This window comes from Macrotis lagotis, chromosome 5, assembly GCF_037893015.1.
Source record: "Macrotis lagotis isolate mMagLag1 chromosome 5, bilby.v1.9.chrom.fasta, whole genome shotgun sequence".
Lineage (NCBI taxonomy): Eukaryota > Metazoa > Chordata > Mammalia > Peramelemorphia > Peramelidae > Macrotis > Macrotis lagotis.
In genome coordinates this window covers 34,971,958-34,986,541 of record NC_133662.1, presented here as the reverse complement: position 1 = coordinate 34,986,541, position 14,584 = coordinate 34,971,958, and the positions used below count along the sequence as shown (strand labels likewise).

Below are 14,584 nucleotides of genomic sequence, written 5' to 3'. Positions count from 1 at the left end.
CAAAGATTTTTTTTTAAATGAAAACAGTTCCTGTTGAAGGAACTATCAGAAGATAGGCTCATTCACACACACTGAGTATGTATGTTGAAGTTGAAGCTGTGAAGTGACCCAAACATTCTGGATTTCAGTTTGGAAATATGGTGGTGTGTGTGTGTGGGGGGTGATGACACTACCCATATCAGCAATATATTGACTCAGTAATCCCACTAATGGGTAAATACCCTGAGGAGGTCAGAGGCAGAAATAAAACTATCTAGAAAATACCCATAGCAGCACTCTGAAGTAGCAAAGAACTAGAAAAAAACTGACCCACTAAGTGGGAAATGGTTGAAAACTACAACAAAAACAACTTTTTACATTACTGTATATCAGTTAATGGCATTAAAAGCAAAAAAGATAAAAAAGAAGTCTCCTCTCTAGTAACTCACATTCTAATGATCAAGTCAACACACCAATCACTAGGTGCAAAGAAGATACATACAGAGTAGATGGAAGGCAATCTCAAAGGTGGAGGTACTAGCAGTGAGGGGAAACTAGGAAAGATTTCCTTTGGATGATGGCATTTGAGTTGAGACTTGAAGAAAACCAGGAAAATTAACAGGATACGTTGAGGAATACAAGTATAATGCAACATTATTTTGCAATAAGAAATTATTAACAAGAAGAACTTCAGATAAGCTTGAGATTTGTATGAACTGTTATAGAATTAAGCAATAATATATACAACGTAATTGAAAAGATCACTAAAAGGAAGTTGAATTCTGAATGTAGAGGAAAAAACTGCTAGGCCCAAATGTCAAGATATAGATTCATTATCAGATGTTTTTGCCTGTTTTTCTGTGTTATAAGGAAGGAGGGTTCAATCTGTGGAATGAGTAGAAAATTATTCTGATATAAAGACAAATGGTATCAATAAAATGTATTTTAAAAAACACACAAAGATTATGACTGCATAAAGGAAAACAATCTTTATACATAGGTATAAAAGGACAAGCTACAACAGAACATAAAGAGCATGAGTTTTATTGTTACTAGTTTAAGGCATAATTATAGTTCTGATTATGTGAATTATATGATGTAGAGGTGTGGGTGGTATTTGATCATAATTTTGAAACATTTTTTAGAAAGAAAAATCAACCACATTAATCTCAGTCAGTACCTTAATTACTTTACCTGCATGTTAGCAAAAACAAATCTCAACAAATGAGAAAGCACTTTCTAAACTATTAGAAAATTAGAATTTACAGACTTACCTTCAATGAGAGCACCAATATAAAAGTCACCAGGTCCATAGAAGGAAGGGTTGTCTAAACAGGAACCTGGCTTAGCAATTTTGGTCTTAGTGAGGAATTTACCCCCAAAGAAGCCAGAATTCCTGACCGGTGGCTCAAAGATACTGACCATTTCTGAAGCTAAGAAATAAGAGAAGATAAAATGGCGTCCCTGATCTTCAGGGATAGGGGATTCCTGTGGGAGTAAAGAGATGAAGGAGATATTGATTTAATAGCTGAATAGATAATCATTCATTTGACTATTCCTAATCCATTGCAGGGTATCAAGGTATTACAGTTACAATTGCATTGAATTTAAATCTGACCTCATACACTTGACTCTTACTAGAAGGAAGTCCTTGGGCAAGTCACATAACCAGGACCTTCTCCAGTTGTCCTGATTCATATCTGACCACTGGACCCAGATAGCTCTGGAGGAGAAAGTGAGTCTGGTGACTCAGCACAGCACCCCTTCACTCAAATCCAATTCATGTGCTTATTATGGTTATTACCCCCTGGTATTACGGTCTTCTTCAAGAAGGTGTTGCTGTGGATAGAGCACTGGCTCTGGAGTCAGGAGTTCAAATCCAGCCTCAGACACTTAATAATTCCCTAGCTGTGTGACCTTGGGCAAGCCACTTAACCCCATGGCCTTGCAAAAAACCCAAAAACAAACAAAAGGAAGAAAGGTCAAGCATCATCATCACAATCTATAGTCTTGGCAATTGCTATTTTTAAAGTTAGTGGGAACACTAGAACAACATTTGGCCCTTTCACATTTGTGTTATATTAAGCAGATACACCTGGAGGGTGAGATTATACTCAGCCCTCATAACACATATTCTATAGCTTCCTGGGCTTGTAACATATTCTGTTCATTAGAGGGGAGAGTACACTCAACTATGTTTCTCTCATTTCTTTTGCTTGGTTGGCTAAGGATTACAAGCTGAATGGTTTCATGGCAAAAGCACTGGACCAGAGTCAGCAGGGCCTTGGGTTCAAATCCCACCCCATTCTTCCTCAGTTATGTCAACCTGGATAAATCATTTAACCTCATTTAGCATTGGTTTCTTCTTTAAAGATATTCGTCTTTAAGATAGGAATAATAATAATAAGACAGGAATAAAAAGTTGTTTTGAGAATCTTTTGAGAATGTCTACAAAAATATCAGCCTTCATTATTACTCCACAAATATAAATGGCCTTCAGAACACCAATCACTTAGTGGCTAGTTAGATGGGTAATGACTCCCCTTGAATCCTGACAGATCAAGGGGTTACCAGGTCACTGGATGTTTAAGCAGGAATCCTCTAGCTAAGGATTGTGCAAGGGATGGACAAAACCCATCTTTTTGGTACTGACAAGTTCTCCAAAGCCACATGATGTATAGCTAGAGATTGATTATAGTAAGTACCTAATTCATGTTTTCAGTTCTTAAAGATGAAGCTACTCATTTTTTTTTTGCAATCAGAACCCTAAATAAGAATTAGCATAGGTACATGTGTATTCCTTGAAAGAACAGAACTTCTCAAAGAAAAAATTAATGTAGAATCCTTAACCTCCCCCTAAACTATATCACTCAGTGATCATTCAATGTCTCTTGGTTAAGCCTTCTACAGAGTGAATAATATTTGTCCATTCTTTAAAAGGACCATGACACCAGGGAGGTGATGCCATGACAAGCACATGAACTAGATTTGAGTGAGGGGATGCTACGCTAAGTCACTAGCCTCATTTTCTCCTCCAGAACCATCTAGGTCCAATGGCCAGACAGGAATCAGCCCCTCGGTGATCTGTGGTGCAGGCTTCAAACCTGTAGTGGTCTAGCGACAGAGTGGTTTGATTCCACTTTTTGGGTAATATCTTCCTGGAAAGCCTTCTAAAGGTAATGATTCCTCATAAGAAACTTCCTTTAAGCTGGCAAAAAAACTTAATCATTATTTTCCTCTTGATCAGTCTTTGAAGGCAGAAGAAAGAAGGTCACTGTAACTTATCTAAATCAATGATCTCTGCAAAGGTGGACAGTAGCCTTTCCGAGAGTGATGGACAGAACATAAGGCATGGGTGATCAACCAATTAGAGGATAGAAAATGAGTCATTTCCTAACCTCCCCAGAGATGGGGGTTTATTTCTAATGTAACTATCCCAACAATTCTCTCTAATCAGTCCCCTCCCTTTGCTGTGGAAGCTCCTAACCTCCCAACCTGGAGGTGGGCAGTGGCTCTTCAGGGCAGTTATAAACTGACCAATTCTAAGATCCCCACTGCAAAAGAACAGCAGATGCCTTTAGGAACAAACCTCCTCTCTTAGCCTCCCTACCTGCTATCCCTCAAATCATCTCATGGATGTGACAGCACACTTAAGAGGTAAGATTCTATTGTCTAGGGACAGTGATCAGTATGAAAGACTTCCCATCCCATCCCTTTTCATTTGAGATGGAATAGAGTGGGTCTCAAACTGAACAGACATGGATTATAATCTGTACTGCTAATCTCATAACATCGTCTTTCTCCAAACATTCACCCCTCTTCTAGACTTCTGTGTTTCTCATTGTTTTTGATCTTCCAAGGTTCACAATCTTGGTGTTGCCTTCAACTCCTTATCCTCCCTTCCTCACTCTGCCCTTACATCTGCTCTTGCATCATCTACTTCTCTTATCACGCTTTTCCTGGACTATTAAAATAGCATCCTAACTGTGGTCTTCAAGTTATCAAAGTGAAAAGGCACAGACTTGAAACCATCTACTGTTGTTGTTCAGTCATTTCAGTGAAATCCAACTTTTCATGACTCCACTGAGGCTTTTCTTGGCAAAGAGAGGTTTGCTATTTCTTTCTCCAACTCATTTTATAGATGAGGAAATTGAGGTAAATAGGATTCAGGGACTTGCTGGTAGTGTCTGACACCAAATTTAAACTCAGGAAGATAAACTTTCCTGAATCCAGGCCTGGAACTCTAACCACTGTACCACATAGCTGCCCTAGAAATGATTATGTCATTCCTTAAACTCAAACCAGTGGCACTCTACTGGCTTCATTTCATTTCATTTCACTTCAATCTTTTCAAAATTTCTATTTTTTGTGTAAATTTTCTAGTGAACATATTTATTGTTGTTCAGCAATTTGTTTCAATTTCACATTTGATTTGTGAATAAATAAAACATATAGAGTATGTTTGTTTTTAAAAAAAATTACCTGATAGTGATTCATGATCAAAGACATTTGGAGGACTAGTGATTTAGATGGTAACTTCTTTTATAGTTTAAGGGAGTCATGATGTTTTTGCTTACAGAAAATTCCACTTCCTTAAACATTTCTCCATAAATATTCTTAATTAATCTTTTAATCACATGATTCACTTCTAGACCTTCAAGTTCTCCACATTCCATTGTTTTGGGAGCTCAGAACTACATTTATGTACCCTAGCAGCTCTTTATGATTAATTCACTGCCATCAATTCCTCTCTCAACCTAAGACTTTTTCTGCCCTAATATTACAAAGGAAATTATCCTCATCTTGGAATCATGCTGTTTGTTTTATCCTCTTAAGAGTATCACTAGAGGGGTGGCTAGGTGGCGGCACAGTGGATAGAGCACCGGCCCTGGAGTCAGGAGTACCTGAGTTCAAATCCCACCTCAGACATTTATTACCTAGCTGTGTGGCCTTGGGCAAGCCACTTAACCCCATTTGCCTTGCAAAAACCTAAAAAAAAAGTACTAGAGTACTAGTCCTTACTAAACTTCATTCTCTTTATTTTAAATCATTTCCCAATTTTACCAAGACTATTTGAATTCTAATCCTATTTTCTAATGTGCTATCCACATGCTGCTGCTTCCTTTTCCCTGTCTGTGGGCTTCTGACTTCTTCCCCCAACTTATTCTTCAAATTTAATAAATATACTCAATCTCATTATACTAGTTTTTTTGGGGGAAAATGTGTCAATAGCATTCATACTGTCATGAAGTCTCCCTGTAACGTCACTTTGTGTGTACTGAGCTCAAGGAGATTCTGGCCTTTGGAAGTAGTTTTGAGCAAACTCCTTAGACCAATTGATCTGGATGACATTTTTTCAGTTTACTCATAAGCAGGATGATTGAGACATAAACAGAATCTGTCCCACGGTCAAGATAAGTTTAATTGATCAATTCTGCTCAATTAACCAGCTCTGTCATTACTCAGCACTCTGTCCACTTTGCTAATTAATTTTTAGAAGTTTTTTTGCAGGCTTGTCAGGCATGGAAGCTATCATTTCCAGTGTCATCTTTTTTGCCTTCCCTTCCTCCTCAACTTAAACATTAATACTGATAATGATGATACCTGGTAAATAAAGCCCCCCCCCCCAAAAAAAAACTGGACCCAGGAATCAAAGAGCCTAGGTTCTAGCTTTGGCTCTGCCATTACCTAGTCTGGTGACCTCTGTTCTAGGCCTGCTTCCTCAGCTGTAAAATGAAGGGGGTTAGACTTAATCATCTCTTAAGTCCTTTCTGGCCTAATGACTCCAAATCTTCATATGCTTTACAATTTTCAAAGTGATTCATTCCATCCTCACAACAGTCCTGGTCTCTTTCCAGGTTTATATATATATATATATATGCATATATATATATATATATATATATATATATATATATATATATATATATATATATATATATACTTTTTTTTCTTATCCAGGCCCTTGATGACATCATCTATAAAATCCATTAAACAGACCAAAACAGACCAAATAATGACTCAAATCCCTTTAAATTTTGACATTCTGATATGGATCTTTGACTTTAAGTACTTAATGGTGATGCTTTGAGCAAGACTTCATTTTCAATGGTTATCTGGGTGAATTCCTCAAAGTTCAGCATAAAGCAAGGATAATCCCTGGAGAGGGTCATGCCAGGCCAAGCCCCTTGGCCAAGATGATGCCTAGGATGATAACTAGAGTAGGGGAAGGAGGTCGTCAAAGATGGCTGGTGATTGAGTCAGGAAGAGAGGCTCATTTGATGAGGAGAAAGAAGTCCAGCTCATTTATCATACTTTACTTACTGCAACAGCAGGTTGGCCATTTCTCTACCCTCCCTTGGACCAACAGCAGTGGAGACAGCTATGCTATGTGTTTGCCTAGATAAATCTTAATCCCAGTTACCTTCCTGCTTGCTGTTTTCTTCTCTCAGTTCAAGTCAGCCAGAGAATATAATATGTGTGCTACTGTTTTATATTTCTGGGTTTGTTTTGGGAATGCTTCTATGACATTTATGTTTAAGCATTTTCAATGGTGGAAGAAATAAATTGTGGTCCCAGACCTGATAATCACATTGGTACATTAGATATCTTTTCTAGAGGCGACTATTATTTGCTGTTTCAAATCATCCAAATTTCAACTTTGTTTTTAAATCTGTCTATATCCCAACATGGACAACACAAGAGGAAAATAAATTCTGGTGAAATGAGGATTTGAGTGAATCTAGGGCAGGAAATCCTATCATGATCATTTCAAAAGGCATTTTAAAAACCCCATTTGTAAATGGCATGGTATCAAGTAATTTTGAGGAGACAGTCCCCAATAAAGACTAATCTCTAGGTAATTAGAGTAAAGAGAAAGGAACACATGACTAGAAGGCAGAGGATTTGGCTTCAACTTGTCCTAAGAACTATGACTTTGGGGTAATTATACGAATAATTCTAAATGTTTCACTTGTACCATGGAAATAATACTACCTGATGTGTATGAAGGCAAGGAGATTAAGTTTATTTACTTTGATATGTAAACCCATTGACAACTGAATCACATAGTGAACAGCCATGGTCCAAGGACTCTAAGAATACCATGCTCACCAGCACAGCCATGTAGCGAAGCACCTTCTGCTCATTTGTCAACATCTTGATAATATCTTTTGGGGGGTTCCTTGGAATTAGAGCAAAACAATTCTGAGCAGAATCTTCAATGAATCCAAAACCATTATAAGGAGGCAATACCTGAAGAAAAGTGGAAGGCAAGAATGGATCATCATGATGTAACAGAACAACACTAACTTCTACCAAAATACAAGTTCCTTACAAGGACCATGTTTTTGCCTTTCTTTATATCCCTAATGCAAAGTCAGTTGTTTTTCAATCACATCCAATTCTTTGTGCCTCTACTGGAGATTTTCTTAGCAAAGATACTGGAGTGAGTTGTCATTTCCTTCTCCAGCTCACTTTACAGATGAGGAAACTGAGGCACTCAGGGTGAAGTGACTTGCCCAGGGTCATAGAGCTAATTAGTGTTTTGAACTCTGGAAAAGAGTCTTCCTGACTCCAGACCCCACACTCTATCCACTGTGCCCCTTGGCTTAATAAGCTTGTTGGATGATTGCCTTCTATTACACTCTCCAGAGACCCCATCATGAGTGAAGATGAGCCTGAGCTCTCCAAGGTTATGCCAGGATACCTCAAGTTCTGATATGCCCAACCAAGGGAGAATCTCAGATATGTGTCTGGTGACTTTGAAAGCAGGAATTATCTTTTGCTTCCTTTTGTACATAAAAGGCATTTAATGTTTATTGATTATTGATTGATTCCTATGGGAAAAATAGAGTTGGTGAGAGCTTTTAGGAGAAGAGACATGTAGTTCCAGACACTATATTAATTATTTCCACCAATTAGGAGCCTCCTCTTACATACATATTGGTATACCAAATGCCCCAAACTTCAAAACACAGTTTACATAAAAATAAAGAATTATTGTTATTTCTTTTTAGTTATCAATTCATCACTGTGAAGAAAGGTATGAGATGTATTTCCAGGTCTTCCAGGTTTGGAATTTAATTTATATTATATATTTTAATAAAATTCTACCAAGGTAAAAATTCCATTCACTTCATTATGATGAGATTTAACACACACATACACACATTTCATATATATATATATATATATATATATGTATATAGCTACATACACATATACAATTGATGGATAGTCCAATTTAGCTTGCTATGTGACCTCATTGCTCCCACTTCAACACTACCCATTTACTGCTAATTTTCTTAATTTGATTTGTGATCTCATCACTTTATTTTTTAAGTTATCAACTTTCAAAAATCCAATGGTCTTTTCTCATTCCTCAACATACTAAACATTCTCTACTCCCTTGACTTTGTAATGATACTCACTCCTAGTTTTCCTGGCATCCTGGTCAGACTACTCTTCAGGTGTTTCCTACCCAGTTAAGAATGTGAGTTCTTCACAGTTCCTTCTTGAGTCCTTCTTTGCCTCTCTTTCTACAATGTGCTCTTTTTAAAAATGTTTTATTAAAGATTTTATTTATTTTGAGTTTACAATTTTTCCCCTAATCTTACTTCCCTCCCCCACCACAGAAGGCAATTTGCCAGTCTTTATATTGTTTCCATAGTATACATTGATCCAAATTGAGTGTGATGAGAGAGAAATCATATCCTTAAGGAAGAAACATAAAGTATAAGAGATAACAAGATCAGAAAATAAGATATGGTTTTTTTCTAAATTAAAGGAAGTGGTCCTTGGTCTTTGTTCAAACTCCATGGTTCTTTATTTGGATACAGATGGTATTCTCCATTACAGACAGCCCCAAATTGTCCCTGATTGTTGCACTGATGGAATGAGCAAGTCCATCAAGGTTGATCATCACTCCCATGTTGCTGTTAGGGTGTACAGTGTTTTTCTGGTTCTGCTCATCTCACTCAGCATCAGTTCATGCAAATCCCTCCAGGCTTCCCTGAATTCCCGTCCCTCCTGGTTTCTAATAGAACAATAGTGTTCCATGACATACATAGACCGCAGTTTGCTAATCCATCTCCCAATTGAAGGACATTTACTTGATTTCCAATTCTTTGCCACCACAAAAAGGGCTTCAGGGTATAGATCCAGTAGTGGTATTGTTGGATCAAAGGGTATGCACATTTTTGTTGCCCTTTGGACATAGTTCCAAATTTCTCTCCAGAAAGGTTGGATGAGTTCACAGCTCCACCAACAATCTACAATGTGCTCTTAGAGATCTCATTAGCTTTGATGAGTTCAAGTATTGCCTTCACCAGATGACTCCCAAATCTTTATCTTGAGTTTTAATCTCTCCTGAACTTCATCCAGGAACTATCATTTCTCAACTGTATAAGATATATCCTCCTTGATTGTCTCATGACCATTTCATACTCAAAATTAACCAAAAGAGAAACTCTTCCCCCCACCACTTGTCTTCAGTTTTGCCTGTTTCTGTTGAGAATACAATATTCTCAGACTCATCTCTCAGGTTTTATTTGTTATACTTGACCCCTTTCCCAAATCAAATCATTTGCCAAGTCTTCTAAATTTTAGTTTCCAAACATCTCTCTCCCATTATCTCCTTCTGTCCACAGTCATTACGTTAATTCATTTTTTAATTGGTATTACTGTAATAGCCTAACAAATATCCTTTCCTCAATTCTCTCTCCCTAATTCACCTTTCACAAAACTTCTAAAACTGTTTCTAAGACAAAGGTACAGCATATTTTCTTTTGTTTTCTTTACTTCTCAAAAACCATCAGTGGCTCCTCCCACTGTATCTAGGATAAATTTTTAAAAACCCACTTAATATTACATTTAAAGCCTTCTACATTCTTACTCTCATTCATCTTTCTATGAGTCAAGATTTCTACTATTCTGTTTCAGGAATTCTATTTTCCAGAAAAATTAGATAACTAGTCAATACTTAATCTCCCACATAATCCATCCCCCATGACTCATCTCTGCCTCTCAGAATCTTTGTCTTGTTTCAAGTCTTCCATGCCTGATACCTTCCCTGATCTGCCCAGATGTTGAGATTCTCTATATCTAATTTTCCTTTTACTATTTCCACTTGTGTAGAATATAAACTCTTTGAGAGTGAGAAGGTTTGTTTTTCTTCATCTGTCTCCCTTTCTTCAGAGTCTAGCATAGTGTTTTGCTTGTAGTAGACTAATGGTTGAGTTTTTGAGTATATTACTAGTATCCATGAATATTAAAACGTTAAAATACCCAAAGGAAGTCATTGAGACTTACTATGATTCAAAAGTGATTGGCCCAAAATATTCACATGGGGAAGAAATGAACTGACTGTTTGCTATCAATCTTTGACATGAAGTTGGAAGGGAAAATTGCTGGGTTAAGTCCATTAGCACATGTATCATAGAGGTACTGCAGATGGACAAGGAGCTGAGGCACACAACTAAATAGAAAACAGAGAGTAGGTGAGATTGTTTTGGGTAATTAAAGAGGGTTTTCAATAATCCCAAGCTGCTCCCCAACCAAAAAAAAAACAAAAAAACTTTAAACACCAATATTCTTCTGTTGATGCCATATGGTTACAAATAATTGAATACCAATTTCCAAAGAATAAAAATTAGTTATGACCCAAAAAGCAACAGGGAAGCATATGGTAGGCATAAGCAAGATGAAACATATTGCCAATTATGACTTAAGCACAAGAAATGGTGTAAACTCCATCATTCAGGAAATATATATGATGCATTATCCATTTTAAAGTACCTGCCATATGCAAGGCAAGGTATCCGGCTTTAGTGAACTAAAGACCAAAAAAAAAAAAAAAAATAGAAGCAATAACTGCTCTCAAAGAATGTCCACTCTGTGAACTGAAAATGGAAAACTTAAGTAAAGCACTGATAGCTATGGGCAGAACTAAGAAAGATGGAAGTTAAGTCGCAAAAAAGAAATTTAGACTTGAGGTTAGAACAAGTTTCCTAACAATGAGAGCTATCCTAAAGTGGAAATGGTAGACCCTGGAAAATAGTGGGTTCCTTCAATCCATTTTCAAGGCTGAAGGACCATGATTTGCTGAGTATGCTTTAGTGCTGACTATTTTGGGGGACTATAATTAGGATAGTTCTTTGTTCTTCCAACAATCTGAGTAGACAATCTATGAAGGATCTGTGAGGTACTATGAAAAAGAGTACTGGATTTAGAGTCTGTTAACCTGGGTTTAAATCTGATTTATTTTTCTATATTTACCCACTTTTATGCAGCCTTTAACAGTGACTTCTGAAAGAAGTCACTTGCAATGAATTATTATTAACAAATACACATACACATTAAATCCTGTCACGATTAACTCCACAGTCTAAGTTTTGCTAAAGCAGAATTTTGTTATAATGTGTACTATGCTAGAATTTGCTCTTGAAAAGTGTAAAAGCTAGAAAACACAACTAAAACTCTTCCTTTCTCTAGTGAATTAATCACTGAAAAGAATGACTCTGATTCTCGGAGGGAAATCTAATTTTTATTCCACTAAGCTCTTGAATATTTTTCTGTGCTATATTATTCTATTTAGGTGAGGTCTTTTAGAGGGAATAATCAGAATATATAAGGAACTACCTTCTAACCCTGTACATTTCCAGGCCAATCTAATTCAGGGATTGAGGAAAAAATGAACTAATGGGCAGACAAGGGTTGGGGATTGTACAATTGTTAAACTATCAAGGAATTCTTGATCCTGATGCTCTGTTTCCATGGGTAGGACTCAGAAAAGGTGTTTATATAGGATTATTCATCATAGAAAATTTATCATAGCAAGACCAACAAAGAATTTAGCAAGAGCCTGAAGTGAAAAAAATTACTAGAAAAATTCTTTCTCATAGCCCTCTCTTACCCCTTCCTATACCTAGAAAATGAATAAGAAGGGGGAGTGTGAGGCACAAAAGTAGGAGGAAGTCAGGAAAAGCTCTGGAGAAGGTTTTAGAGTTAGGAAATTTTCATTTGCTCAAAGGAAATGGAATCCAAGAAAACACAGAACACTGCTCTCAATCTTTTCCTACTCTTCCTCAAATACTAGTTAGACATTTTCATCATCATAATATTGTTTAATTCAAACATATGATGTGATTGCATGTATAAATAATCCATTGTGTAATTCTATTATGAATGCTAAATAGAATTTTACTTAGAGCTTGCAATAATCCTGAATAAGTTGTTTATCCTTCAACAGCATTATTTATAAAATAAGGATAAGACAATGACACACTTGTGAAAAATATCTTAACTACTATACATTCTGTTGTTTTGGGGCTCCCTAAGTAGTTCTAAAGTATTTTGAATTTAATCTTTTTTCAGAGGTTGCTATTGTAATGAGAATGTTTATTAAAATCAAGAATTCAGTCAATGAAAAACTTATTTTTTTTTAAAAAATCTCCAACCAACTCCCTTCACAAGCCTTTAGTCCCCTCAGGGATGGGCAGCAAGCTCCAGTCAATAAACAAGCAACAAGCTCTGGAGTCAGGAGGACCTGAGTTCAAATTCAACCTCAGACATTTAATTGCCCAGCTGTGTGACCTTGGGCAAGTCACTTAACCCCACTACCTTGCAAAAAACGAAAACAAAAAAAGTACCATGAACTTTTACTTCAATATGGATTTTTGTGGTGAACTATAATCATTGAACTTTGTGGTACCATGGTTAGGCTACCAGCCTAAAGTCAGGACAACTCTGAGTTCAAATCTGGTCTCAGACACTTAGTAGTATGACTCTAAGTAAATCATTTAACCCTGTCTGCCTCAGTTTCTTCATCTGGAAAATGAACCAGAGAAGGAAGTGGCAAACTTCTTCAGTATCTGCCAAGAAAACCCCAAATGGGGTCAGCAAAAGTCGGATACAACTGAAAGGAATGAAGCAAAAGTCGGATACAACTGAAAGGAATGAACAACAACAGAGCAGTTAACTTCTTAAGAAAAAAAAATACCAATGAAAGGCTATATTATTTTCCATAGCATCCTTATTATTTTAAATGCTTAAATTTCTTTGAAGTTGATGGCTTTTGATAGGATCTGGAAGTCTAAAATTTTAAAAGTCCTTTTAAAATGTCTACATCAAAGAGTTTGTTCTCTTTTCACTAAAATTGATGTGCCCTTACCTGCTTTATGGGAGGTGGTGGCTTCTGGCTCACATCAATAGTTGGGAATTCAGGAAACCCAAATTTATCCCGATAAAAGTCTCTAGTGAATTTGTCACAATCATAAATGAAGAAAGTCCGTCCGAGTATGGTAACAGGCTGACCCACAACAAAATCTTTGGCAGAGAACCATTCTTGTACATCCTGATGAGAAATTTCCAGGAAACATGGAGGACTATCCTCTAATGTAAAAATGGGGAGGCAGAAAAATAAAAGGATGAGTTAGGGAAAGGACTGATGTTCAATCATCAAACAATTATTAAGTGCCCACTGTCACACTATGCCAGAAACTGGGAATATGAGGACAAAAACAAGATAATCTCTGCTTTCAAGGTACTTCCAATCTATTGGGAGAATCAATGTGTACATAAAATAAATTGAATGTAAAGGAGAAGAGGAAGGTACTAGCAGCCAGAAGATAGACAATCTTTATACAGAAAGTACTTGAAGTGAGTTTAGAAGGAAAACTTAGCTCAATTAAATGGCTTTAATAATCCTGTTATTATCCTGTCCTAGACATCTGTGTCTACATATGAACCAAGATTATTTATATTCAGATGTTTCTTCTTTTTTGCCTTTATTGTCTCTCATCTCACTCATTCCTCAAACCTTTGTGATATGGTTTTTGACTTCCTCATTCCATTAAAACTGCTTACCAAGGATATCTCTTAACTGCCAGGTCTGATGGCCTTTTCTCATTCTTAATCCTTGATCTCATCTACAGCATTTTACATTATTGACTAACCTTTCCTTGTGGAGACTCCCCTAATCAATTTTCATTATATGTCTATTTCTTCCTATCTGTCTGATCTGTCAGTCTCTCTTGCTGGATCTCTTTCTAATCCTGCACCCTAACTTTGGGTGTACCACTCCCAAGGCAGCAGACTTAGGCCCACTTCTCTCTCTACACTCTCCCATGAATTTCCATGGATTTAGTTATCATCTCTATGCAAATGGCCCCAAAGTCTATATATTCAACTCTAGTCTCTTTCCTGAGTTCCACTTACCAAATACCTATCAGATATTTCAAGTCAGATGGCTTATCAGTATCTCAAACTCAGCCTGTCCAAAACAGAATTCATTATCTTCCTCCCAAAATGACCCAGCTTATGAGCATCCCTATTTCTGTCATGGATATACCATGCATCCTTCCATTCACCCAGCTCTGCAATCGAAGATTCATTCTTGATTGATTCTCCCCACATATCTAATCAATTGGTAAATCCTGATTCTATCTTCATATCATGACTCACAATTATCCCCTTTTTTCTACTCATGTAGATACCATCCAAGTTTAAGGATTCTATCGTTCCTCATCAAGACTATTGCAATGGCTTCCTCCCTCAAGATTTTCCCCTCCTGTTACCATGCCACTCATTCTGGAACTGATAATCA

At 36.9% G+C, this 14,584-nt stretch overlaps 1 protein-coding gene across 2 annotated transcripts in view; it reads right to left on the bottom strand.

Annotated features, from left to right (window-relative positions):
* EFHC1 (EF-hand domain containing 1) overlaps window positions 1–14,584 on the bottom strand; it is a 93,840-nt gene that overhangs the window by 36,942 nt on the left and 42,314 nt on the right. For both annotated transcript variants that reach the window (XM_074237185.1, XM_074237186.1), the window contains exons 6-8: window positions 13,151–13,371; window positions 7,093–7,233; window positions 1,254–1,467 (exon numbers count right to left, since the gene is read on the bottom strand). In XM_074237185.1, the coding sequence (XP_074093286.1) occupies window positions 1,254–1,467; window positions 7,093–7,233; window positions 13,151–13,371 (576 nt within the window). The remainder of the gene's footprint in view (window positions 1–1,253; window positions 1,468–7,092; window positions 7,234–13,150; window positions 13,372–14,584) is intronic.